Raw genomic sequence first — 27,844 nt, 5'->3', positions numbered from 1 at the left:
AAGCTGCCAGGAGTTCGGCAGAGCTCCACCGGCTGCCCTGACCGCCCTCTCTGCAAGGTGGACTTGGGAGTGGGGAGAATCCGGGGCGCCGAGGTAAGGCTGAATTCCGAGGGCAGAAACTTAGTCTTAGTGTCGCCCATAAAAGTTCCCTTGCACTCCTGCGCGCAAAGGCCGGGGTGAACCCGGGCGGGGCGAACCTTGCGCGCCCTCTCCCTGCTGCTCTGACTGGCGTCCCCGGGGGAGGCGCCGCGGGCGGGGCCCCAGTTACCTCGGGTGCGCAGCCGGGTGCCCCAGCTCGCCGCCGCCGGCACCCCGAGCCATGGGGAAGCTGCTGGCGCTCACCCTGCTGGGGGCCAGCCTGGCCTTCCTAGGAGAGAGGCTGCTGGCCTTTAGGTGAGTGGGCACTTTTACTCTCCCCCGTGGTTTAAGTGAGGTGGTCAGGGGTAGCCTCTCCTGGCAGGTGAGAAGGCTCCGCCTGGGAACCTGGCTCCTCAGTCCCACCCAGCAAACTAACCCTTGAGAACCACATCCCTGGACGGTAAGTCCACTGCTGGCCCTTTCCTAGGATGCAGGGCAGAAATGGCCGCATTTATTTCCCCAAGGCCTGCCTCCCTTTCCGGGTGGCCCTCCACGCTGAGCTTTTGAAAAAGCAAAGTCCGCTGCGGACGCTGGACATGGGGCAGGAAGCCTGGCTTTCCACCTGCTGATAAGGGACAGGCTCAGGCTTTGCCTGGCTGAACATTGAGAAATCCTGGGCTATGGGACCAGCACAGAGGAGTTAGGCAGACGGCGGGGGTGGGTGTGGGGGTGGGGGGGGGAGTTAGGCAGACCCGGGGGAAGGAGCTGAAACCTGCCGGTTTGGGAGGGATGTGACCTTTTGGTGTGGTAGGACTAGCTGTGGCTGTTGACAGTCCTTGAGGTAACGTCTCAGGAAAAGGACCACTGGGCTGGACAGACTTTGCTGCTGCTGTGTGTTCCAGAATGGATTCAAAGCCCCTGCTTGCCTTCGGGGGTCTTTGAGTTGTTTTTACTTTTTATTTTTTTATTTTATTTTTTCTCTAAGGGGAAGCTGGTTTCTGCGGAGCTTCACATTCACAATCTGTCACTGTGCCTGATGCCCGCTGGCAGTACTTTCTTGTTCAGCTTTAGAGTGTTTACTGTTACTTTGCTTTCAGTGCAGCCCAGTGACAGACGCGTCAAGTAATAATGAAGCAGATTAAACGAGTTTTGTTCATTGGCTGACTTTTTGATGTTGTTTGTTTTGGGGTTTTTGTTGTTGTTGTTTTGTTACGTTTTGGTTTTGGTAGTGCTAGGTAGGGTTAGATCAGCACTCTACCACGGAGCTACACTCCCAACCCTAAGGTTAATTTTTTAATGAGTGCTTGAAAATGTTCTCTTCTTAAATACTGCCTAGTAAAAAAAAAAAATTAAAATTATACCTCATATTTAGAAGAACATTTCACTGGACTAGGAACATGATACTGAGAAATAATTTGGTCAGTTATTTTGGTGATCAGTTTAATGGATCCACATATTTGCAAAGTAAGTTAGTGTAAGCTTAAAAATAATATTGCAGCAGAAGCTTTAGGGTTGAGATCGTCAAAGACCCCGTTAGGAAAGCAGTTATTTGGAGGAAGGATCAAAAGGCAAGAATAGGAGATGTAGTGCAGATTTATAGCAAACAAATTAAGTAATGCTATTTTTAAGTGCTTTAAAGTTAATAACATTCCTCAGTTACTCATTAGATAGGACAATGTTTCCCTTGTATAATAACATTTTAGTCTTTTAGCAGTACCGTGAAATTAGCTGATAAAGACACATTACTCACTTAATGTTCATTTTATGTAAACAAATATAAATAAAAAGTTGCCTGCTCATTTGTTATATCATCCATAAATTAGCATACAGAGACTTAACCAGTCTGAAGGTGAGTGAGGACCACCTTTAGACACTGATTTTAAATGTGGTGCTTGACCTCTGGGTTGGTTTTTATTTTCCACAGAGAACGAATAAATGCATCCCGAGAAGTGGAGCCCGTAGAACTCCAGAACTGTCATCTTGTTGAGGGACTCGGTATGTATCCACCAGCCCCAAGAGGAACTGACACAATGTCTTGATCGCCATCCACCCAATTGAAGCTACCAAAGGATTTAATTTCCTGCTACTTTCCAGACCCTCCTGATGTGGTTTCTTCCCACCCACTTTACCCAAGCTCCACCAAGCAAGTACCAAGAGGAATTTGACTTAGCACTGACCCTCTAGTCTACCAAGATGTCTTTTAAAAATTAATCAAAATCCACAGTCAGATCCCCAACTTCCCTAACTACATTAAAGGGTAAGTAGCTAAGCCTTGGGCTCAGCCTCCTTGTGCCCCCACTACACACACACACACACACACACACACACACACACACACACACACACCCCTCTTGTAGACCTGTCCCATATGTGGTGCTTCATTCTCAAGGGGCCTAGTTTAAATCCCCAAAGCCCTTTGTTTGTTTCTCCTGTTTCCATAACTCATAAGCATCAGTCTTCTCCACATCCCCCAAGGGACACCTCTCACCTACCAGTCACTGCTACTGTTTATTTGGGCTCCAAGCCTCCAGTTTTTCCTGACACTGTTACTAGAAGGAAAAAAAAAATGTCTTAAACAGGCTAGATTCTGTTTACTATCCCAGGAATATGTTCTATCATGTTCTCACCTCTGCTTATGAAATTCTCTCCACTGATACCTCCACCTCTGCTGACTGAAACCAGCCACAAATTCCTATCTTGCCTCTGAACTCTCCTGGCGCTGGAGACTGATTCACTCCCAACAGCTACTGCACGTTTGATTTTGTAACTAGCACTACCAAATAAGTATACTGTTTCATTATCTGGTGCTAAACCCCTGTGGGTTAAGGAATGGGATTTATTTATTGGTATGTGACAGAACAGTTTGTTTTGTTATATCAATTTGTAGTTTATTTTTCTTGCTTTAAGTATTTTTAGAAAAATAAGGAAACAGAAAAGAAGCTCTTTAGGTTTTAGTTTTCTACCTCTTCTTTTCCCCCCTCTGGATCTTTCTTTCTTTCTTTCTTTCTTTCTTTCTTTCTTTCTTTCTTTCTTTCTTTCTTCCTATCTTTCTTTCTTTCCTCCTTCTCCTTCTTCTCCTCTCTCTCTCTTTTTCTCTCATTCTTTCTTTCTCCCACCCTCTGTGTTCAACTGAGGACTGAACCCAGGGGCATTCTACTTCTGATCCATACCTCCCCACCCTATCTTATTATTTTATTTTGAAACAAAGTCTCTTTAAGTTGCCAAGGCTGGCCTTAAACCTGTAATCCTCCTTTTTCAGCCTCTCAAGTACTGGGATTACAGGCCTGTGCCACCACACTTGACTTCCCCTCTAGATTCCTAATAAAAAAGAGAAAAAGAGGAGCCTACACCTTCTGCTGCCCAGTCTTGCAGGTGGATTTTGCATCCAGCCAGAAAGCAGAAGGCGGAGCCCTTGCTGGTGATTGCTTTTTACAACCTGAGCCTTCCAGGGGATTCTGATGAGATTGGATAAGAATATTTGGCAGTTTTTGATTAGCAGAGTCCCCTGCTCCCCTGTCTGACAGCATCCTGGAAAGGAGGAATGCAAGGTACTTTAGGGAGGCTAGACCTGGTGTCCTGTGTACCCCAGCCTAAGCAGAGACCTCGCACATGGCATGGGAGGGGCAGAATTGTCCACATCAAAGGGGCCACCTTTATTTCTGCCACATGGGCAGAATTAAATGTTCTGCCAATGTGAAGATCCACCACCTGGGATCACTGCAGAACCCTAACAGGAGACCCAGCAATGAGTCAGATAGAGTTTCCCATCCATTTCATGGAATGCAGAATGAGGGTCAGATTTTAAAAATACGAAAACATGATGTTCATTCATTTGCTTACTGTCTTGAGGGGTAATACTCATACTACACATATATCTCTCAAAAGATAGAAATCAGCCAAGTAATTTAAAGGGATAATTAAGACTAGATGACGGCTTTTATTTACTTTATTTCATTTTATTTTGGTGGTACTGGGGTTCCTGGAAACCCTTCCACCTCCAGGCTACACTCCCAAACCCATTTTATGTTTTTAATTGGAAACAGGGTCTCTTAAGCCAGCAAGGCTGGCTTCGAACCTGCGCGATCCTCCTGTCTCCACCTCCCAGGCGTGGGGATTACAAGCGTGCGCCACCACTCCCGGCTAGATGACTGCTTTTAAGTTGCATAACTCAATTAAATTCGAGAAGCTAAAACTAGAGTTAATATTGTAAGTCATAGGTCAAATGTTCTGATTATCCAAATATTTTAAAGAGAATGACAAATAATAATGCCATGTTTCCTCCATTGTCCACTGGTGTATCCTTTTATGTTTGAAGAACCAAGCAAGTTAGGAGTAATCATGGGTCATTTGTCAATGGGACAATACTGACTTAAGTCTGAAAGTGAAAAGTTGCCTTATCAAATGTGTGGTGTCTAAGGAGCTCTATTGGGTCCTTTGCAAATGTCTATCATCCACATCACTGATCAATAGAGTAGATGCTGCTATCTGTGTGTGCTTTGCAGATTAGGAAATCGTCACTCAGAAGCATTAAGTTGCTTGCCCCGTGCTCCAGAACTAGAGGGTGGCAGACCTAAATGAAGGAGGCAGGATGGTTTTCTTTCATGCCTTTGTACTTCCTGTTGTGTAACACCACCTGTCTTATCTACTCACACTTTTTTATTACAGAAACTTCAGAAAAATATTAGGGCAACAGGAAACAGAAAATGCAAACAGTTAAAATAGTACTGAATACAGGCTGACAGAAAGAAGGCAGATTAGATATTTAAATTAAAATACCTAAGAAGACAGTATTTGCAAAAACCCAAGTATTGGATGTTAGAAGTTTTACGAAGCAACGGAGAGCCACTGATAGACTTTAGGTATAGTACAGTGTGTAGAGGGAAATTCTGAGTGGTGTTTTTGTCAAGACCAGATTTTGAGATTATTGGTAGGAAAAAAAAAAACTCTGCTTCTTTGCTTATTTTTCTTTCCCAATATTCTTTTTTGGAGGAAAGTTTGAAAGGTGAAATGTCTCCCCCTCCAGAAATCATACCTCTTAGTTCCTTTTGTGTTGTTTATCTTCTTTTCCTCAAGACTTTGAGGGTCAAGGATTGTTTTAACCAGGAAGGTATTTGGCTGAACTTGACATTTAATCAAGGCTCCACTTGAAATGTGAGTAGCTCTGTGAGGACATTCTGTGGGCAGGATTATCAAGTAGATGGCCTTTTATTTGGAAGCTCTATTCCATCTCTTCTCTCCTGTAACCCTGCCTTCTTGGTAGGCCCTTACTCCACAGTGGTGCCCCTTTATTCCACTCGGCAGCAGTCACCACCTTCTCTCCAAAATATGAAATGAGAATTACAAAATTAACTGATAGGAAATTCTGGCCCAACCCCTTCTCAGGGTGCCTGTAGATTGAAGAAATTAAAAAATGATTAAAGACATGAGTTGTGGTGGGGTTGACAGCTTACAAAGCAGTAGGTGCCCATTCATAAGACACATTTTCAGACTTAGCAGTGGGGTTTTAATGATAGTTGTGCTCAGACTAATGAGCATGTGGGGACTCACACACAGGTCTCAGAGGAGAATGTCCTGGGGCTCTTCCTCCCACAGTGCTCCTGTGGCTGAGATAAACTGGGCCTGTCATGCAGATGCAGTGTTGAGGAGGGAAGAGGAGGGATAGAAATATAGTGCAATGAGCTGGTCATTCTTTTCCACAGAGCGCAAAGCACCTACTTCTCAGTGCCCTGGGTGGAGCAAGAAAAGACAGACATACACCTCTGGAAACTGAGTTGTTGAGACAGGCTTATGCTGTCATAGGAGATACATAAAATTGTGTTCAGAAAAGTGATAAAAAGAATCAAAATCAGAGAGCATACAACTCAGAATATCTAGTATCACTGCTCCTAGAATTACAACAGAAGTTATGGCCTGATAAACCCATCTTAAGTTGAAAATATTGTAAGTCAAACATACATTTTATACACCTTCCCTACTGAACATTCCAGCTTAGTAACACAGCATGCTGCAGAGAGTTGGTTGTTTAAAACCCTCATGACTGGCTGGGATCCATGACCCACTGCTATGCCCAGCATGGACGGAGAGCAATGTACAGTGTATTCCTGGTTTGGGGAAAGAAATCAGGACTCAAATTCCAAAGTAAGGTTTCTATTGAATGCGTATTACTTTTGCACCATTGTGAAACTAAAAAATCATGAAGTTGAACTCTCAAAAATTGGGGATGGGCTGGGCATGGTGGCGCACGCTTGTAATTCCCGCGCTTGGGAGGCGGAGACAGGAGGATCACGCAGGTTTGAAGCCAGCCGCGCTGGCTTAAGAGACCCTGTTTCCAAATAAAAAGTATAAAATAGGTCTAGGAGTGTAGCCCAGAGGTAGAAGGGCTTCCAGGAACCCCAGTACCACCAAAAAAAAAAAAAAAAAATTGGGGACGATCTATGTTCATAAAGGAAGACTCAAGACAAAGTTAAAAATAAAACTCCAAGTGTTTGTTTCATTGAGCCAAGCAGCTTTTATTGAGAGCTCTACAATGAAATGGCAGGTCTTATGTTGACTCCAAGAATACAACACTGAATTAAACCCTGTTCTTATTTCCAGGAAGGTTTCTACCTAGTAGGTAATTAACAAGTAGTTACAGTGTAGCTTACAGTGAAAAAAAATATTATGGTGGAGAAAGTCACAGGTGTTCATATTGGTGCCTAACATGGATGTGGAAACCCAGGAAAGTTCGTGGGAGGGAATACTCACTGAGCTCATTCCAAGAGTCTGTGATCTTGGTCCCATAGAGGGCCAGCGTGGGAATGAGTTGTGATGACAAGCAGGAGGTTACAGAATGCTCACAAGTGTGTAGGTGAATGACTCTGGCCTGTTTCACAGGCTACTCCCAGCAGAGTAGCTGAGCAAAGATGTGGAGTGATTTGAATCTAGACCAAGGCCGGGTGTGATGGCACATGTTTGTAATCCCAGCGCTTGGGAGGCTGAGACAGGAGGATCACGCAGGTTTGGAGCCAGCCTCAGCTAATTAGTGAGGCTCTCAGAACTTAGTGAGACCCTGTTTCCAAATAAAATATAAAAAGTAGGTCTGGGAGTATATCCAGGGGTAGAAAGCCCCTGGGTTCCACCCCCAGTACCACCAAAAAAAAAAAAAAAAAAAAAGAATCTAGACCTAGGATCTTGGGATTTTTTTTTTCCCTTGTGTTACTGGGGTTTGAGCCCATAGAAATTTTACCTCCAAGCTACACTCCCAGTCCTATTTTATTTTATTTGACTTGTTTTTATTTTATTTATTTACTTCTTAGTACTGGGATTGAAGCCAATTTTAGGGGGCCTCTGGAATGTTTCAAGCAGGAGACTGACAAAACAGATTTGCCATTTAGAAAGATAACAGTCAGCTACCCAGAGAATAGGGTTAGGTGAGCAAGCTGAGCAAGCCAGGAGCTGGAGTCCATTGACTAGTGACCAATGGGTTTAGGGGTTAAAGAAAAACAAGGAATCAAAAATCACTCCAAATTATCTGCTTCGCATACCTGGGGATGGAAGTACTCTTCAGTGACATTGGAATATAGAAAATGTGAATGAATTCAAGGGAGAAACATACATGTTAGTTTGGAGCCTGTTGAGTATGAGACATGGAGGGTAGGTGATTACAGAAGTCTGGAACTTAGCACAGTGAGATTTGGGCTTGATGTAGAGATCAGAGAATCAAGAGCATGCAGCTGTAAGTTGAAGCTTGAGGACTGGATTGTGCTATGCAGGTAGAGTGGATGCTCTGCCATGAGAAGGAGCCAAGGACAGACAAAGCCTAGAGAATATTCATATTTACGAGAAAGGTGGGGAGGAGATTAAGGTCTGCATTTTCTCCTCTGTAGCTCTAGTATAGCCAGATTCTCATGTATCAGTTCAGGACTCCCAAGGTACATTTGGAGAGAGAGAGAGAGAGAGAGAGAGAGAGAGAGAGAGAGAGAGAGAGGGAGGGAGGGAGGGAGGGAGGGAGGGAGGGAGGGAGGGAGGGAGAGAGAGAGAGAGAGAGAGAGAGAGAGAGAGAGAGGAGATAGAGATAGTGGTAGAACTAGGGGCTATTACATTTAGCCTTGGATATCATGTAACATTAAATTTACTTCATTCTATTTGTTCAGGTAGTTACAAAGTTCTGCTCAGGTTCAAGGGGAGAGAATACACATCTTATCCCTTGGTGAAAAAGCGAAGATTACATTTTAAAAGGATCATATGTGTGTGGTACATACTGATTCTGATATTTGTAGAATACAGTTTCCAACCTGGATAACCATTGTCTTGAGTATTAGCCTGCTTGCTTAAGACCACATCTTATATGAATCTATTCTCTACTAGAAACCATGCCAGTACCTTTTTTATATTGTTTTCAATCAAAATTGACTTCTTATAGGCCTCTTTCCATAGAAAAATGCTCAATAGTGGCTCTCATGTGAGAGAAAGAGACAGAGACATTTAATTAAACTCTCAAATTCATTTATATTCAACAATACATTTTATGACCTTTTGCTTTTATGATAGAAAACAATTACTCAGTAATTTCCATGCGATTACATAATGATATTTTTTCTTAAGGCCTCAGTAAGTTAGAAGAAGAGGAATACTTGGCTAAGGAGCCTATAAGAGATCTTTGCAATTTTGACTTTTCCAAATTTTATCACTCAGCTGTAGATCAGTCTTCCATAGAGAATAAAGCTGAACCTCTTAGGACATGCTCTGGAAATTTTTTTTTTTTTGGGGTGCACTGGGGTTCCTGGAAACCCTCTACCTCCAGGCTACACTCCAAGAGCTATTTTATATTTTTATTTGGAAACAGGGTCTCTTAAGCCAGCACAGCTGGCTTTAAATCTGCACGATCCTCCTGTCTCTGCCTCCCAAGTGCAGGGATTACAAGTGTGCGCCACCACGCCCAGCAATTGGAAATAGTTATTTAAAGGATAACTCTAAGATATGAAACTATTTTCTAGTTATTTGCCTTTTTTTCTCCTGAAATTAGAATCCTAAAAAAAAAAAACTTAGTATTTGAAGAATCTGAGTCAGGTATTCTTATAAAGTAGATGCCTGTGGGATTTCTAAAAGTTCAAAGAGTTTCCCAAGAAAAAAGTTGAATGTAGTTTCTAAAAGAAATTCAAAATAATTTAAAACCCTCATATACTCATCTTTGTGATTGTGCTTTTATTTTTGTTTTCCAGAATATGGCTCTGAAGATATTGATATACTTCCTAATGGGCTGGCTTTTATCTCCAGTGTGAGTATTTTCCATGCTGCTCTGAGGTCCACATCAATAACTCTACAGACAGTGCATTAATGCTGTCAGCCAGGGCTGCCAGATGGACTCCTACACTCTAATCCCATCTCTGGGTAAACCAGTCTAAAAAAAAAAAAAAAAACTGAATGGGAATCTGGAGGGGAGGACTAATTAGAACACCACAGGAATGCCTGGCTTTGACTGCCCCATGGCGTGCAAACCCCAGTGACCAGCTGCACACTCACTAGCATCTCAATAAATGTGTATGGATTTCCATTTGACTCCCAGGCTTGTCTCTGGATCTGTCCTGTTGCTGTCCATCTCTAGCATTGCCCTACTGGATTAAGTCTATGTTTCTGGTAGTCATCTTCTCACTAACTGGGATTCCCATTGCCTAGAGCTCTATAAAGGTTGGTGGATCGAATGTTAACTATGTTAACTTGATTCAATACCTGGCACGTTTTCCATCATGGGCTCCCTGCCATTCCTTCCATGTCTTTCAAAGAATAAGGAAGAGGTTGCATTTTGTCTTCAATACCATCTTTACAAGTGTGGGATCATCAGAAAGCTATGCCAGGGACTTAAATACCAATACTTGTTGATGGTTATCATGCATTTGTTAAATTAGTTTCATATTGAAATGGGGTTTAAGATTTTTGGAAAAGTGGACTTACTATATTTTCCATATGAATGAATTCACATTGCTAGATTCACCTATCTAGTACTCCATTTGGGCCATTATAAGTACTCCCCAAAACATGAATTTTAAATCTAAACATTCTGGCCCAAAGAGAGGGCACCTATGTAACCACAGCCTTAATTTCCAAGTTTTTAAGCATGCAAGTAGAGTGCAGTGGAAGTTCCATTTACATTTCAAATTGCTGGTGGTGGTATGTATGAATGGGGTTTTACTTCTTTACTTTTCCTCCAACATCAAAGCTAAAACAAAACCCTCAAGAAAAGCCTTTTCTTTGTTGACCTAAATTTTCTCTAGTTAGATTTTTTAATGTTATGTCAAGTAGACCCTCAAAAATAATGATTTGATAGTGAGGCGATGCCATTGTTATTAGGGAATAATGTCTTTTTTATCATTACTCTATGTCCATTTCACTGGAAGTAAAGCTTCAAAATTATTGCCATGCAGAAAGAAGATATTTTCATCATAAATATTGCATGAGAAGTGTTAACATGAAGTTATAAATAATGAGTCACTTTATACAAACTAACAGCTCATCTTTAGAGGCAAAGGATCATGTTCCTAGCTTATTTCTATTCTTTCTGCATGATAACACATTTGAAATTCTCCTTGGTCTCTCCTACCACCCTTTCATGCCACGCTAAAAGGTGTTTGGAAGCTGCAGATTTGGAGAGTAATTCTGTACCATAGATATTTTTAGTGTATTTAAAGATGCCAAACAAGATATTTTTGTCCCGGACTTGAGACTTGGCATGCCTCTCTTCACCTGTAAGATTACTCCTGGTCACACATTTGGCCAGCGAACTCCTATATCTCTGTGAGGGCTCACAGTGATGGCACTCCACTTTCTTAGAAAAGCCTTTTATAGACTTCTCTTGCTGGGTGAAGTGCCTCTTTCCTGTCTGGCCACATCCCCTGGCTTGGGCTATTATATACAACCCCATACTGATGTACTTGCTCATTGACATGCACAGCACCTAACAGTAGCCTGTTACATGTGGGTGCTTGAATATTTACTGAGTGTATGTACTAGTGAATGACAATAGTGGAGGATTTCAATGTTGGTCCACACACACCTCTAGTCTATTGGAAAAGGACTAATTTGAGAAAAGATTGAGTTTGGTGTAGTGGTACACACCTATAATCCCAGTACTTGGAAAGCTGAGACAGGAGGATCACATGTTTGAAGCCATCCTCAACAACTTAGCAGGACCCTGTTTCCTTCTAAACCAAAAATAAAAAATAAAAAGGGCTGAGAGTATAACTCAAAGGTAGAGTGCCCCAGGGTTCAATTCTCCAAAAAAGAAAGAAAAGAAAAAGAAACGCTTGAAGGTGTAGGTGGAGATGTTCAGAGAATATAGATTACCCCAAGGTGGGGAGTAATGGAAGAACCAAGAATAATGGGGCAAGGGACATAAGAAAGTTCAGGAAGGAAAAGAACAGAGAAGGTCTGGTGGGAAGGAGAGAATTCAAATTAACTATAAATGGAGACAAAAGTTCAGGAAAAAATAAGGTGGTTGATATTGATGCATATCAGACTGTTTGATACTTGGTGTCAAACAAACTGACTCCAAATTTGACACTGAACTGGGATGCACAAAGGCCCAATACATTAGGACACCTATTGTTGGTTGATAAACACTGGGTCCAATAGTAGAAAGAGCCATGTCCCAAGTTAACGAATGAAATGTTTGCAATATTTGGGGGGGAAAAAGAATTCATGTCAGAATTTCAGACATACCTCTAGGAGAAAAATATGTCAGATATAGTTAACTCTAAGAAACTGGCACCCTTGTGTTAATTTGGTCGATTCTTTTATTTTTCACTATATAATATAATCAGTCTAAAGATAAAGCAATAAAATTAATCCACACACCCTTTCTCTATGCTTTGAAGAAAGTAAGTTACAGAATATCAGGACTGGAAAGAATTTAGCAACCATAACAACTATAAGTAACCATAACATCAGCTTCCTTTTTTTGTGTGTGGTACTAGGGATTGAACCCAGGGGCATTCTACTTTCAAGTAACAAACCTATCCCTTTTTATTTTTTGTTTTAAAACAGTGTCTCACTAGATTGCCTGCTAGATTTCTGAGGCTAGCCTTGAACCTGTGATCCACCTGTCTCAGCCTCCCAAGTACTGGGATCATAGGTATGCACCATCATGCCCAGTTCAAATTCCTCATTTTATAGATGAGGAAGTAAGGCATAAACAGGCCAAGGGACACATACAAGGTAACACAGCCCAGCCTCTTGCATTGTAATTTTTGGCTTAACTTTCTAAATTAGAAATGCTTCCTTATCAGCTGGGTGTGTTGGTACATGCCTGTCTTTCTAAATTAGCAATGCTTCATTATCATAAGCTGAGTGTGGTGGTGCATGCCTGTAATCCCAAGTACTTGAGAGGCTGATACAGGAAGATTTCAGGTTTGCAGCCAACCTCAGCAATTTAGTGGGCACTCAGCAATTTAGGGAAACTTTGTTTCAAAATAAAAATCTTAAATAGGCTGGGGTGTAGCTTGGAGGTATTAATGTTCTTGAGTCCAATCCCTGCTTAAAAAATAAATATTCCCTTATCTTGAACATGGTCCTTCCCATATTCATAGCCAATGCTTAGATGACACTGATAATGTCCAGATGAGATAATATTAATAGCTGATGACAAGAGGAAAAATCCCAGAAATCTAGATAAAATGTAGGATTAAAATAGTTTTGTTTAGCTTTCAGAATTTAGCTTCTGAAAAAAAAAAAAAAAAAAAAGTTGGCTAGGTGTGGTGGCGCACGCTTGTAATCCCCGCGCTTGGGAGGCAGAGACAGGAGGATCGCGCAGGTTCGAAGCCAGCCACGCTGGCATAAGAGACCCTGTTTCAAAAATATAAAATAGGTCTGGGAATGTAGCCCAGAAGTAGAAGGGCTTCCAGGAACCCCAGTACCATCAAAAAAAAAAAAAACTCTATACAATAACCTTGCCAACACCCCACTCCACATACCCATATACACATTACGAACAAATGGATTGTTTTTTACTTTTATTTATAAGTGGAACATACTGAAAATGGTATACATTTAGACTGTGCTGGTGCCCTCTTCCTCCCCCCAGTTCCCCTTCTCCCTCTCAACAATGAGTGTCCAGATTATCCATGCTCTATTCATACTTTTACACATATTCGGATGTAGCTCCTCCATTAGTCAACCTCAGCCTTTTTCCTCTCCTATCCTTCCATTCTAGCTTTGCTGAGGTTTCCCTTCCATTATCTGGAGTCTCGCTGGTATCCCCAATGCTCCCTAGTTTGGGCGTATTAGAGAAAACATATGTCCCTTCTCTTTCTGTGCTTGGCTGATCTCACTTAACATAATGTTCTCCATGTCTTTCCATCTTCTTGCAAATGCCATGGTTTTGTTCTTTATAGCTGAATAGAATCCCCCTGAATGCACCCGATCTCATCTGAAAACGTTATTTTAATGTATATGTGTGCATACTCATTTCCTATTTTTTAAAAGGGATTAAAATATCCAGGTATGCCAGACTTGGCACCAGACAAGCCAGGAAAAATATTCTTGATGAATCTGAATGAGGAAAACCCGAAGGCACAAGCACTAAAAATCAGTGATGGATTTGACAAAGAATCTTTTAATCCACATGGGATCAGTACCTTCATAGACAAAGGTAAAGCCTGAATGATTAAGGATAGGGGAAATGAGGGAAACAGAAACCATTACACCCTAGCACTCAACATTTATATTAAAGAAAGAGGACAGATGTGTGGGCTGGGAGTTTAGCTCAATGGTACAGCACTTGCTTATATGTGTGAGGCCCTGGGTTCAATTCCCAGTATGACAAATAAATAAATAAATAAATAAAAGATAAATGCTCTTTTGCCATAAAAATGTATACAAATGTTTGAAAAGTTATAAATGCCTATGAAAACATTTTTAAACATTGTATTAAAGAAGAAAGACTGTAGTATCTGGACCCTACATGGTCTCCTGCTCTTCTTCCTACCCACTTTTCTTTTTATTTGACTATCATAAACAGTTGGAATACTATTTTCAGATCTAACACATAAACTTAAGTCTCTTTGAAAATAACTGTAGGGCATTAAAAATATAACAAAGATAGAAGTAAAAATATAGAGTCATGAAAACCAAAAGCTTTGTACCTTAGAGACATCATCAAGGAAATGAAAAAGTTCAAAGCACGAGGGATAATGTGTCTGATACAGAACTTATCTTCAAAATATATAAATAACTTTATAATTCAACAAGAAAAAGAAAAATAACCTAATGTAGAAGTAGAAAGAACCCAGCACAATGGCTCATGTCCATAATCCCAGCTATTTGGGACGCTGAGGTAGGAGGATTGCAAGTTCAAAGCCAAGTTCAGCAACTCGATGAGACCCTATCTCAAAATAAAATAAAATAGCCAGACATGATGGCATACACTTGTAATCCCAGTACTTGGGAGGATGACACAGGAGGAACGAATGGTTCAAGGCCAATCTCAGGAACTTAGAAAAAGCCCTGGTTCAAAATAAAAAACAAAACAAACAAACAAAAAAATCAGGCTGGGAAGAGTTTTTCTAGCTCAGAGGTAGACCACCTATGGGTTCAATCCTCAGTACCAAAAATATATAAATTAAAAATAAAAGAAATAGCCAGACGTGGTGATGCACGCTTGAAATCCCAATGCTTTGGAGGCCGAGACAGGAAAATTGCACAGGTTCAAAGCCAGCCTCAACTACTTAGTGAGGCTCTCAGCAATTTAGTGAGACACTGTTTCCAAATAAAGTGTAAAATAGGTCTGGGACTATAGCCCAGAGGTATAAAAGCCCCTGGGTCCCACCACCACTACAATAAATAAATAAATAAATAAATAAAGAAAGAAAGAAAGAAAGAAAGAAAGAAAGAAAGAAAGAAAGAAAGAGCTGGGAGTAGAGTTCAGTAGTAGTGTATTTGCCTAACATGCACAAGACCCTGGATTTAGTCCCCAGCTCCACACATACACACAAAAAGAGTGAACAGAGATATAAATAGACTTTTCTCCTAAGAAGGTATACAAATATTCAATAAGAATACGAAAGATGTTCAACATCTTCAGTCATTCAGGAAACGCAAATCAAAAGGAGTTATTTCTTCCCATCCACTAGAATAGAATAATAATAATAAACAAGCAATAACAAATGTAGGCAAAGATGTAGTGAAATAGAGTCATCGTACTTTGCTGGTAAAATTGTGAAAGGGTACAGCCACTTTGGAAACAATCAGGTGGTTCCTCGAGATGTTAAACATATATTTCAGCAGCTCTCCTCCTCGTGGTGTGCCTGAGAGATATGGAAACACATCCATAAGAAACTTATATGAAATGTGCTTAGCATTACACCTAATATCCAAATTCTCATCCATGCATACAAAGTGGTATATTTATACAAAAGAGTATTATTTGGCAATAAAAGAACAAACAATTTATTTGTACTACAACACAGGTGCACCCTGTAAATATTATGCTAAGCGAAATAATTCAGTCACTAAAGGTCACACATTTTGTGATTCCATTTATATGTAGTGTCTAGAAAGAAAATGTAGTGTCTAGAACAGAAAGATTCATAGAGACCGAAAGTAGATTATGGTTGGCAGAGGCTGGAGGGGGTGGGAATGGGGAGTGACATCTAATGGGTATATGGTTTCAAGAATGTTCTGGAACTAGACAGTGGTTATGGTTGCACACTTTGTGAATGTACTAAAAGCTCCCTAAATTTACATTTTCAAAGATTGAATTTAATGGCAGGAAATTATAGTTCAAAATGTTATTATATTTTTTATATTTTTAAAAATTTTTTGCGGTACTGAGGATGGAACCCAGAGGCATTTTACCTCCGAGTGACACCCCCAGCCCTATTTTTTATTCTTTACTTTAAAACAGGGTCTCACTGAGTTGCACAGCATCCCACTAAGTTGCTGAGGCTGGCAGCAAACCTCAATCCTCCTGTCTTAGCCTCCTGAGTGCTGGGATTACAAGCGTGCACCAGCACGCCTGGCTTCAAAAAGCTATTACAAAAGCATAACATAGTTAATACATTGCATGTGTTTTAAAAATAGCAATTTCCAATATTATGTCTGACCTGTTCATGGTTTATAATTGCAAACTAATTTAAATTTTATATATTTGTAGCTCTATTAAGCATCTGGAAAAATGAGAATAAAGAAACCTCACTAAATAAACCTACATAAAGAAAAGGTCAAGTTAGAGAGTTGAGATATAGAATTTTTTTAAATATATGTTTTAATTTTTCCAATTACATACTGGAGTCACAGTGTATTATTAAATGGAAATTTGCTGAGGGTGGTTTTAATGAATGAAAAGGATTGATTAAAGGTTATTTCCACATACATGTATCCAGGAGATTTTTATTCAATTGCTTTGGTCTACTCTAGCATAGATTTGCTCATTTTAAAATAAATGGATACCTTATAAAATGCTTGAATACTGTTCTATTAAGTAGGTTAAATATTCCCCTGAAATCGTCTACACAGTTTATTTGCTTAACAAGCCTTACTTTAAAACATAACTGTGTCTAACAGTTTTGCATTGCTTTACAGTTTACAAATAAATTTTATATATTATAAATTTATTCCTCAAAATAAAACCCTGGGCACAACCTTGATACTTTTGTCCTTCTCTGGCCCATTCAGTCAACTCACTGTCATATTTTCACCAATGTACCTTTCAAATATCTCTGCAATCTATCCTCCTCTCCTCATCCTGCTTCCTCCATCCCAGACCAAGCTCCCACTTGGCTTCCCTGGATTCTGCATTGACCTCCTAACTCTACTTTTCTTCTTATACCATCTCAACTTACTTTCATAGCAAGGCTGATTTTTATGCACATCTGATTATGTTGCTCCCTTCTTTAATTCTCCATATTGTTCCCATAACTCTGATCATAAAACCCATATCTCCAAAATGGCCTGGGTTTCTGGGTGCTTCCCCTACATGCCTGATGTCTGTGTGCTTTCTCCAGCTTCAATAAAGATCACTCTGCACCAGGCTCTCTGGAGCAGCCACACTGAGTTTCTTTTAGTTCTATAAAGTTCCCATACCTCAGGGTCTTTTCATCTGCTGTTCTCTCTGCCTAGAATGTCTTTCCATCACCTCTGGCTTACTCTTCCTCATCATTCAGGCCTCAGCTAAATACACATTTCTGAAGAGAAGCCTTTGCACTATCTTGTTTCAGGTGATTTACCCTGTTGTATTTCTTCCAGTGCACTTCTTCCTTCAGCACTCATTAAAATGGCAACAAATGTTTTTTAATGTTGAAAGCTACCAACCCTCCTTCCCTCCCCTGCTAGTGCTCTGTGAAGGCTCTTTCCACTTTCAGATCCAAGCTTAACTGTCACTCCCCAGTCAGTGACCTCTATGAAGAAGTTATCTCGCTGCTCTAGAATTCTTTGTTTCTGGTTTATTTACTAATTTTTCCTTCTCGTTTTCTTCTTTAGAATATAGTCACTATCATCATAAAAACATATGTAACTTGTTCATTGCTGGAGTCCCAGAGTCTAGGGCAGTATCTGATACATGGTAGTACTTAGTGAAAATGGGGTAAATGGGTAAATGAATGATTAAAGATATTATACTTATTTTATAGATGGATAAAATGGAGTTGGGAGAACTGTATGAGGTATAACTTTACTTCTGCTGTTAGTAACTAGCTAATACAAAACTAAAACCCAGGTGGTCTCATTTCTAACCCTGTGTCTTTTATTGGGGTGAATTAGGGTGCCAAGCTCTATTTACATGTTTCAAAAGCCACAGCAGTTTTGCCTGACATTGTACTAGACATAAGATGCTTCCTGGAGAAGGTGTCATAAGTGACCAAATTAACCTGCAGCAATTTCACTGTATGGGATGGAATTAGAGGCAGGGTTATTGAGATGTGGTTGTTTTGCTTGGAGATGAGACCAGTGTATGGATTAATTCTCAATTATATAAGTAGGCATCCAGAAGTTGAATATATCATGGTTAATAGCTTATTTTATTATTTCTCTCTCTTAATTACATACCCATATTATAAGGCCAAAACATTAGACATAGATAATGATGGAATGAGATACAGAACAAACGTATTCTCACTAAGTGTATCATGCATAAAATACCCTAGAAAGAGTAAAACCAAGACAGAACAAATGATTAATCTCACTATGTTCAACAAAAGAATATCTGATTGTAGGGCTGTTTGGGGGCTAAAATCCAACCCCTGTTTTGTTTATGAGGCCCTGGGCTCTGGAACACAGCTGGTCAGACCAAGAGAAAGATTCATCTGTGAGCAAGCACCTTTCCTTAATTTGCTTAAAAAAAAAAAAAAACTCAATGTGTTTCAGGGACCCTGAAAATAAACTTTACTTTTCAGAGTTTGGGCTTCACATGCCAGGAAACCCCATCAAGGAAGTGAACAGGAAAGATAAATGCAGAACAGGTTCTGCAGTAGGAAAATGGGACCAGTCCTTTTAAAATTTCAGAGGTCATCAGACCCAGAACTCTTGGTGATGTCAGAAAATAGCATTCTTAGAGACTGGCTTATCACCCTCAGTTTGGTACATAGGAGTTGACATTCCAATACAAAAACAAGTAGGCAAGCATTCCTGAGAATGGTAATACCTAGGATTATCTAGTTTGTTTCTTTTGCATTCATATTTACATTCCATGGCCATTGGGTTAACTAAATATGATTGCAACCTCAGGTGGTTGACTAGAGCCAGCAGTTCATTGTCTAGCTGGGAAATGTTGTTTATTTTAAGGTATTCACATAGCCCTGGCATTTCTCAACTTGTATTGAAATGCAGGCAACTGTCACACACACAATAATTTATCAGCAAGTTTTGTTTGCTTGCAACCCCTTATTGGAGGGCCTCTTGGGAAAACCACATCCATGTTTATCCACTATTATAATTCTATACCTTCCTGTTAGAGACGTATGCAAGTGAGGCTGAAGAGACCATCGCACACACATCCGTGCTAGGCTCTGCTGAATCACTCCTCACCTGAGCCATAATTTATACAATAAAATGGGGACTCTAACATCTTCTTAATTACCAGTCAAGTGGACTATGAGGACCAACTGCATGTAAGAAGAAAGCCCTCATGCCAGACACAGTGGTACATGCCTATAGGCTCAATTACTGGAAAAGTTGAGGCAGGGGATTATTTAAACCTAAGAGTTTGAGATCAGCCTGGGCTACATGGTGAGACTCCATCTCAAAACAGAACAAAACAAAAACCCTTGGAAGTAACCAAGTTTTAAAACAAACCTAATAATAGTTGGAATAGAAGTAAACCTCTAAGAAATTAATATCTTTTTCCCCCATTTAGATCATGCAGTGTATCTTTATGTTGTGAATCATCCCCATATGAAGTCTACTGTGGAGATATTTAAATTTGAGGAACAACAGCATTCTCTCATATATTTGAAAACTATAAAACACAAACTTCTTGAGAGGTATGGAATTAAAATATCATGAGCTTTTACTTACTTGAACCTCAGCTGTGCACTTTGTTTTCTTTGGTTCGGCAGGATATTTTGAACTTTTGTGAGATTTTTTTTCTAATGCTTTCTAAAGATTCCCATGGTGATATTGCCCGGAACCTTACTAGAAATTGCAGGGTTCAGTATTGAATATCCCTATATTTTCCAACTTTTTGAAAGCATTTTAATCCCATAAAGGTGCTCAATTAGATTCCTGGCTCTAATTCCATCCTCTTTACCACAGTAACTCAATTCCTATTCTTGGGCTCTTTTTAAACACCTACTCCCTTTTCTAGTTGTCCTGGTAGGTTATATTCTGTGCACCTTGCCCACTGGATGCTCTGACCCACCTCCAGATGGGCTGTTTCTTAGTTTAATAGGAGCTTTCAAGTGGAATTCAATGAAAGCCCATGGGCACTTACAAAATTACAACTTTTAAGTGTTGACTGTGTTCCAGGCACTATACTAATATACTTAATTTAACTTGATTTTCACAACAACCTCTAGTAATATGTTTATAGAAACTGAGTCTTAGAGAAGTTTGGGCCAAATGACTTGCCCAAGTCACACAATATATAACTGGCATAACAGTGATATAAATTCAGGTTTATTTGAATTCAAAACTGAACTCTTAATTGCAATAATTGAGAAAAATAGTATTTTTCCCCCATGGATAGGCCACCTATTTCAATTCTGTAGCAAGCAGTGAAGATTTTTAAGCCAGGTGTGGTGGCACACGTTTGTAATTGCAGTATTTGGGAGGTGGAGACCAGAGGATCCCGGTTCACAATAACCTCAGCTACTTAGCGAGGCCCTTTGCAACTCAGTGAGACCCTATTAAAAAAAATTAAAAACGAATAAGAAATAGGACTGAGGGTGTACCTTGGAGGTAGAATGCCCTTGGGTTCCATCCTCAGTACCTCAAAAAAATTTTTTTTTAATTAAATAGTTTCATCAGGCATAGTGGTACCAATCCGTAATCCCAGTACTTGGGAGTCTGAGACAGGAGGCTCATGAATTTGACGAAAAGCCAAAGCAGATACATCAATTAAGCCAGCCACTACTAAGTGCAATTTACTGTTTACACACATGGAATTATCCTTCAGTAAGTGACATAAGACTCATTCAGAATAATCTGGCCAAGATAAGAAAACAAGTTTACCATCCAGCCTCATCTCCCAGTAGTCAAAGGTTTATCTCAAGGGGCCTTAGCTCTTCACCATTCCCAGTTGTGCATATCCAAGCTGAGTCTGCTGGTATCCTGTATCATGGGAGTCTGGGGGTGAGAGGCAAGGGGCCCATAGTGAGCACTTAACATAACTGATGGTATCAGGCAGGAATTTCTTACTTAGGGTCACAGGAGTATCACAATTCTCTATCAACAGAAACAATTCATTGGCCAGAGCAAGTTACATGTCTGTGACAACTTCAAGGGATTGAAGATGTCTAATTCCTACAGACACAGAACCATAACTATTGTAATCGCCATATACAACCATTAACATCTTTTAAGTCAACAGGTTTTGGAGTTCAAGGTTTATTTGTATATTTATTTCTCTTTACTGAATTTTGTTGAAGCGAAGTGTGAAAAAAATAATAAATGGTCAAAAGAAAACCCATCAAGGCAATGCAAAAGCATGTACTTTATGTGAGATTCTTTAATCACAGTAACTCATGTTTACATTTTGAAATTGATGAACATGAATGTAGATATTAGTGATTTTGACAGCATTCAAAATATTCAAGTACCCAGTAAGATTCCCTCTCTTGCCCTCTCTCTCTTTTCAGTGTGAATGACCTTGTGGTTCTTGGACCAGAACAGTTCTATGCCACCAGAGACCGCTATTTCTCCAACTTCTTCTTATCATTCTTGGGGATGGTCTTAGATCTTCGCTGGACTTATGTTCTTTTCTACAGCCCAAGAGAGGTCAAAGTGGTGGCTAAAGGATTTAATTCTGCCAATGGGATCACAGTCTCACTAGACAAGAAGTATGCTCTTTTATAACTTTTCTACCCTATGCCCCTGACATTTTGGTGAATTCTTTCCCTTCAGAGGCAGCCACTTCTTTAGGCTCAAGTGGTTACTGTGTGCATGGAAGGATCAGGTGCGGCCAGGGCTCACACTACATATGCGATCTCAACCAAACCATTTGTCCTCTTGTACTGAGATTTCCTACCTCAAGCATAAGGTTCATAGTATTATCCCTCTGGCACAAAAAAGAACCTTGTGCCGGAGGGATAGCACTAAAAAACGGTACTCCTTTTTGTTCCAAATTCCTACATGACTCTAGGAATACACTTTCCTAGTACACTGAAGGAATAAATGTGTAATAGCTCTGTCCCTTATAAGACTAGGAGCTATTTTGTATTAGTCAACTTTTTGTCACTATGACCAAAATACCTGATAAGAACAACTTAGAGGAGAAAGGTTTATTTGACTCGGTTTCAGAGGTTCAGTGTATGCTTCACTGGCTCCAAAGCAGAAACACCATGATGGAGAAAAGCTGCTCAGCTCATGTCAGTCAGGAAGCAGAGAGGGAGGGGGAAGGAATCAGGGACTTATATAGTCCTCCAGGCCATGCGCCCAGTGACCCCCCTCCTTCAACCCTGCCCCATCTGCTTGTGGTTACACCCAGAAAATCCATTCAAGTGATCAAATCACCAGTCTGTTTTTTTCTACTGATAAGTTGAGAGCCTTGATTCAGTTGTTCCACCTCTGAGCACTGGTACACTGCCAAGCCATGAGCTCTGGGGGCCATTCCAGAGCCAACCAGAGAAGCACTTAATCTCTTATACTTAGCTCAGTAACCCCAAAGCTCTTGTTAGAGAGGAAGACTTACCTTAGCTTAATTTGAGCATTCTGATTGCATACATTTTAGACTTACTGATTATGACAGTGAACCATTCAGTGACTAGTTTAAGCAGCATGAAATTTTATAAGAAAACACTCTTTTATTTAAAAATTTGAATTTTTTAAAAACAGAGAAGTACCAAGAATACTGACGTGTAAATTTGAGATAATAATCCCTGTGAGAAATACCTCTAAGCGCTCTTCTTTTTTTAAAAATGAAACACAACTCTGAATGAGCTTCATGGTCACCTGATACTTCTTTTCAAGCACTAATTTTTGGAATCACTGACTCTTTGGCCTTAAAATAGGTTCACTTACATCCAATCAATTTCAAGAAAAATATATAACTCCTAAGTAATGAAATTGAGCCTATATGTCATCTAAAATACCCATTTTGTTACTTTACAGTCATATCTCATATTCAAAGCCTATTTAAGCTGGGCGTGGTGGTGGCGCACACCTGTAATCCCCGCGCTTGGGAGGCAGAGACAGGAGGATCACGCAGGTTCGAAGCCAGCCGCGCGCGCTGGCTTAGGAGACCCTGTTTCCAAATTAAAATGTAAAAATAGGTCTGGGAGTGTAGCCCAGAGGTAGAAGGGCTTCCAGAAACCCCAGTACCACCAAAAAAAAAAAAAAACAAAGTCTATTTAAAACATTTCCAGAATATAAAAAATACTACTACATTACCTTCTATAGTGGTTTATAAAGGCTTTGCAGAGGTACTCAAACTAATGAGAATTTTTATACCTCTTTTACAAAAAAAGGGGAGGTTAGTGCCATACCTCACTACTACTTGCTTAAATGTAAATGTTTATTTATTTTGAAGGTATATCTATATAGCTGATGTAACTGCTAAGAACATTCACATAATGAAAAGGCGCAATAACTGGGACTTGACTCAAGTTAAGGTAAAAAAAAACCTCAGCCTGCCCACACAGCATGGCCTGTTACATTAGTACTCGGCTGGACCCAGGAACGTGCTCCTGGAATGAAGGAACCATGGCTCTCTCAGAACAACACTGAGATCGTGCTTCTGCCTTTAAAGTAGAATGGTGAAGCTACCTAAAACACTGGTTTCAGATGGAGCTCATGGGCGGTGGGAAGGAGAGGGAATCGCCTGAGACCATGTCTTCACCGCCACCTCTTTGTTGGAAGGTAATACAAATGGATACCTTAGTGGATAACCTAAGTGTGGATCCTGAGACTGGAGATATTTTGGCAGGATGCCATCCAAATGCCATGAAGCTGATAAATTATAACCCTGAGGATCCTCCAGGGTCAGAAGTAAGTACCTCTACTTCTCTGAGCTCATAGGCAAAGCTGCAAGAATGAATAATTTGTTGAGGTGATTTGGGAAAATGTGTGAGTGGGACCACGCTTGGTGTTCTAGAATGAGACCGTGTGTGTGTGTGTGTGTGTGTGTGTGTGTGTGTGTGTGTGTGTGTTTATTCCTAGATATTAAACCCAGGGCTTCACATATGCTAGGCAGGTGCTCCACCCAACTGAGATATATCCCCAACTGTGGGACCAATTATTCTTATTAAAAGAGTCGAGTTTGGCAGTACAGGGAAATGGACTTCTTATCCCTTTCAGGCCACCAGATGCTAATGCTATAGATATGTGTCTGGCAGAATGTCGCATTCTTATGAGGACTATATTTGCTATCAGAAGTAATAGAAAACATGGGCGTGATTACTTATATCGACCCAGAACACCCTATTATGTTTCCAACCAGAAGGTAAGCTCTGAGAAGTTTCTAAGATTAGGCAAAGAAAGAGATGGGTATAGGACCAAAACCCTTCAGGTTAACAAGAAGTTAAGAGATTTGATGGTGTTGACAAGGGCTCATTTTAAAGCTTTTATTTGTGTTATTAAAATCCTCTCTTCTAAAACAATATCATAAGCCACTGAATTTTCTGTGGCACTAGAAATCATAGCATAAAGCTTTGCATTTTCTGTGACACTAAGTTCAAAATTTGAAGTCTTTTGTGAATTTATGTATGGCATACAACTACAAATTCTTGGCACACATACATTTATTCACAGACATTTATTGAGCACCTATAACATACCAGACATTGTTATAATGCCTAGGGTATGTCAGCAAGTAAAACATGGTGAGATCCCTGCTCTTAGGGAGGTAAGGGCAGACACTGAACAATAAGCAGAAGAAATGAGAAATTCCACAGTAAGTTTCCAGATGGTAAGTTCCATGGGGAAAACAGGAGAACAGTATAAAGAGGGTAGTATTGCTGGAAACAGAGATGGGTGTGCCCTAATAGTAAATACGGAGATTAGAGTAGACCTCATCAAGGAGGTATGGTTTGGAGAAAGATATGAAATCTGTCTACAGGTTTGGGGAGTTGGTAACTGGGATTCAGGTTTCAGCCTGTTAATTAGCCCAGTGGGTAAATTACAACATACATCTATTTCTGCTAAAGCATATTGCTATTTTTCAGTTAAATTTCTTTAAGGTAAAATATTAGTCACAGCTTCTTCAAAAGAGTGCAAAGAAGTAGAAAAGTCCAGGCTGAGCTTCAAATCTGAAGAACTGTTACCCTAAGCCAGCAAGATAACTCTGTTTCAGAGAAGCCCACACCCCATACTCAAGACATGGAGATAGCTTTCCTACAAAAGCCCGTCCTACTCTCTCCTTCAAGGGAATACAAAGAGGATCCCTGGAATGACTGGAAAGTTGTTAGAATACTTTTTTTTTTATATCTCTAAGTTCAAGTTTGTGTATTTGTTTATTTTAGATAAGACTTCTTCACAGTTACTAATACTTTTAACTTTTGGTTGAGGCTCATGTTTTCTATGTGAATCCCAAATTGAGTACTTTTGTGGAATAAACATGAGATGAAGTTGTCGGATCTCCTAAGATAAAACTAATACAAGAAAAATCTATTTTTTCCCCCTGTGGTACTGGATATTGAACCCAGAGCCTTTTGTATACTTGGCAAGGGCTCTATCACTGAGCTACACTCACGGCCATTTTTATTTTGAAACAGGGTTTCACTAAGTTGCCCAGACTGGCCTTAAACTTGTGATCCTCCGACCTTGGCTTCCTGAGGAGATGGCATCTAAATTCCATTCTAATAAGAGACATTGCTGTAAACCCATGACTCCATAAATATCTGGTTATTTTCCTTTCATTCTTACCATGTTCTGTGTAAATGAACTTCAAGCTTTTTGGACACCTGAATGCTTGTGTATTTGCTGATTAGCCAAGTTAAGTGTGTTAATCCTGGGGCTCAATAACAGCACGAGGCACTGATGGTGCCAGGTGGAATTCCAAAGCAATACGCATTCCTTGTACTTCCCAGCCCCTGTGCAGATGGGAGGGTCTCCATCTGTAAGAACTGCCATCATCCTGGCTGCCAGGGAGGATAGGCTGGCTGACTGGCTGGCTGGCTGGGTAACCCTTTATCATTAGGTTCCACATTTCTCTCCTACACACACACACACACACACACACACACACACACACACACACAAAGACCACTGTTTACTCAGGAATCAGATAAGAGTGTTCACTGGGTTCCACCCACTTTCCTCAAGGAATGCCCAAACTCTCAACATAGTTTAAGTGCTCTATTGAAGAATTTGGGTAATGTCAGATAACCAGTGCATTTTGGTGCATAAATGTCATTAGGATGTTAATACTGTCTTCGTCAGAAAAAACATTATATAAGATATACATATTTTATCTTACTGGTTTCCAGGGAATGAATATATATATACACATATATATCCTGGAATATTTGGGGAGGAACACATCACTAGATGTTTGCTTATACAGTATATTAATGGGTAATCTTCTCTTGACAGGTCCTACGCATCCAGAATGTCCTGTCTGATAAGCCCAGGGTGAGCACCATCTATGCCAATAATGGCTCTGTGCTTCAGGGCACCTCAGTGGCTTCTGTATACCGTGGGAAGATTCTCATAGGCACCGTGTTTCACAAAACTCTGTATTGTGTGCTCTAAACTGCAGATATTCCCCAAAGTATACATGTTTGGTAAAAGAAAACCTGTTGTTATATGCTAAGTTGAACTGTAAACAAATAACACTTACCAACAAAAGCGTGTCTGGCTTTTCTTATGAATAGGAGTAAAAGCGCAGAGATTGGTTACATATCATCAACTAAATTTTAAGTCAAGTTGATGACAGTCCAATAAGATATGAAACTGTGCCACTCTTTGTCAAGCACCCCCAGTATTCTTGTTTTTCTTCCTGTTTTATTGTTTGCAGTACTTGGGATCAAACCTAGAGCCACTCTACATTTTACCCCTGACCTATACCCCAGCCGATTTTATTTATTTTGAGACAAAGTCTCACTAAGTTGCCCCAGCTGGCTTCGAACTTGCAATCTTCCTGTCTCAACCTCCCAAGTACTGGGATTTAAGGTGCACAGTTCCCAAAATCTTTTCTACAGTAAAATGTGTGGGTTGTGGCCAATGAGCTATCCAACCCACCTGCAGCCTCTTGGTACCAGTGTGGCACAATTGCCTGCCACAGCCATCATAGTCTGAGTTTCCTACAGTCCAAACTAGAAGAAAAGCTATTCTCTTTTCCCTATTATGTGAGACATCAACTGAAGATCAAGTGTCCCAACCTGGAAAAAAAAATAAATAAATAAAAGCCAGAACTTGCACCACAGACCTGCCTACAACCCTTCTTGAATTTGTACTTTTCCTAGTACAGACACACACAGACAATCCAGTTCTGGGAAATTTGACAGAGCCAAACCTCACCAGCTGCCATAGAGTGAGCAAGGCTGATGTGTTCATTTGTGGTGGATTATTATTTGTACTGATACCTGCATCTCAAGTATTGCTAATCTGCTTTACTCTGAGCCATGAAACGGGGCCTCAGGGCAGTTATTTTCCACTGCTTTCAGCTTGTTCTACTGGTTAATTCAGTAAACATTTAGTAAGCAACCGCCCATACACTTGGCACCAAACAAATCTGAAATGAATAATGTAATTCTGGCCTAAATTCCTATTCCAAGGACCAGGTAACCCAACATTAATTTGATAAGAGTGAACAGAAATGTCCCTGTCCTGGTCAAAAATCAGGACAAACTTTAGTAAATCATTAATGGGAATCAGTGTTCCCAAGTCCCTTTGGGGAATGTTTGAGAGTGATTGGTTGATTTTTTTCCCCTTTCTTCCCTGATTTTTTCCCTGTGGATGAGATATTGAGGGGACCTCTTTATATCCTAAAGAATATTGCTCAGTTAGATATAAATTGTGCTAAAAAGTTTTATAGAAGAGTAAAATTCTACTTTTTAATCCATGTAATCCTTTAGATGGGAAGACTGTATAGTTTTCATTGCTTCAAGGGAGGACTGACCCAGAAGAGTGTTAAAGTCAGCATAGTTTAAGTTTCAAAATTGTAGGCATCAGAGACACAGAAGGAAGAAGAAGAAGAAGAGGAGGA

The 27,844-nt window shown here is 40.2% G+C and overlaps 1 protein-coding gene across 1 annotated transcript; it reads left to right on the top strand.

Annotated features, from left to right (window-relative positions):
- Nucleotides 1-319: 319 nt before the first annotated feature.
- On the top strand, nt 320-26,388 carry PON3 (paraoxonase 3; the record flags this gene model as incomplete). The annotated part of the gene is made up of 9 exons (XM_080701712.1): nt 320-393; nt 2,003-2,073; nt 9,279-9,334; nt 13,534-13,699; nt 19,397-19,523; nt 21,339-21,539; nt 23,228-23,309; nt 23,557-23,685; nt 26,230-26,388. The coding sequence occupies 9 exons, from the start codon at nt 320-322 to the stop codon at nt 26,386-26,388; spliced, it is 1,065 nt and encodes a 354-aa protein (XP_080557838.1).
- Between the last annotated feature and the right edge of the window lie 1,456 nt (nt 26,389-27,844).

The sequence above is a fragment of the Muscardinus avellanarius genome (assembly GCF_963383645.1).
Source record: "Muscardinus avellanarius genome assembly, chromosome: 9".
In the NCBI taxonomy this organism is placed as follows: domain Eukaryota; kingdom Metazoa; phylum Chordata; class Mammalia; order Rodentia; family Gliridae; genus Muscardinus; species Muscardinus avellanarius.
The sequence above is the reverse complement of the archived record's forward strand: the minus strand, read 5'-3'. Positions and strand labels throughout refer to the sequence as shown.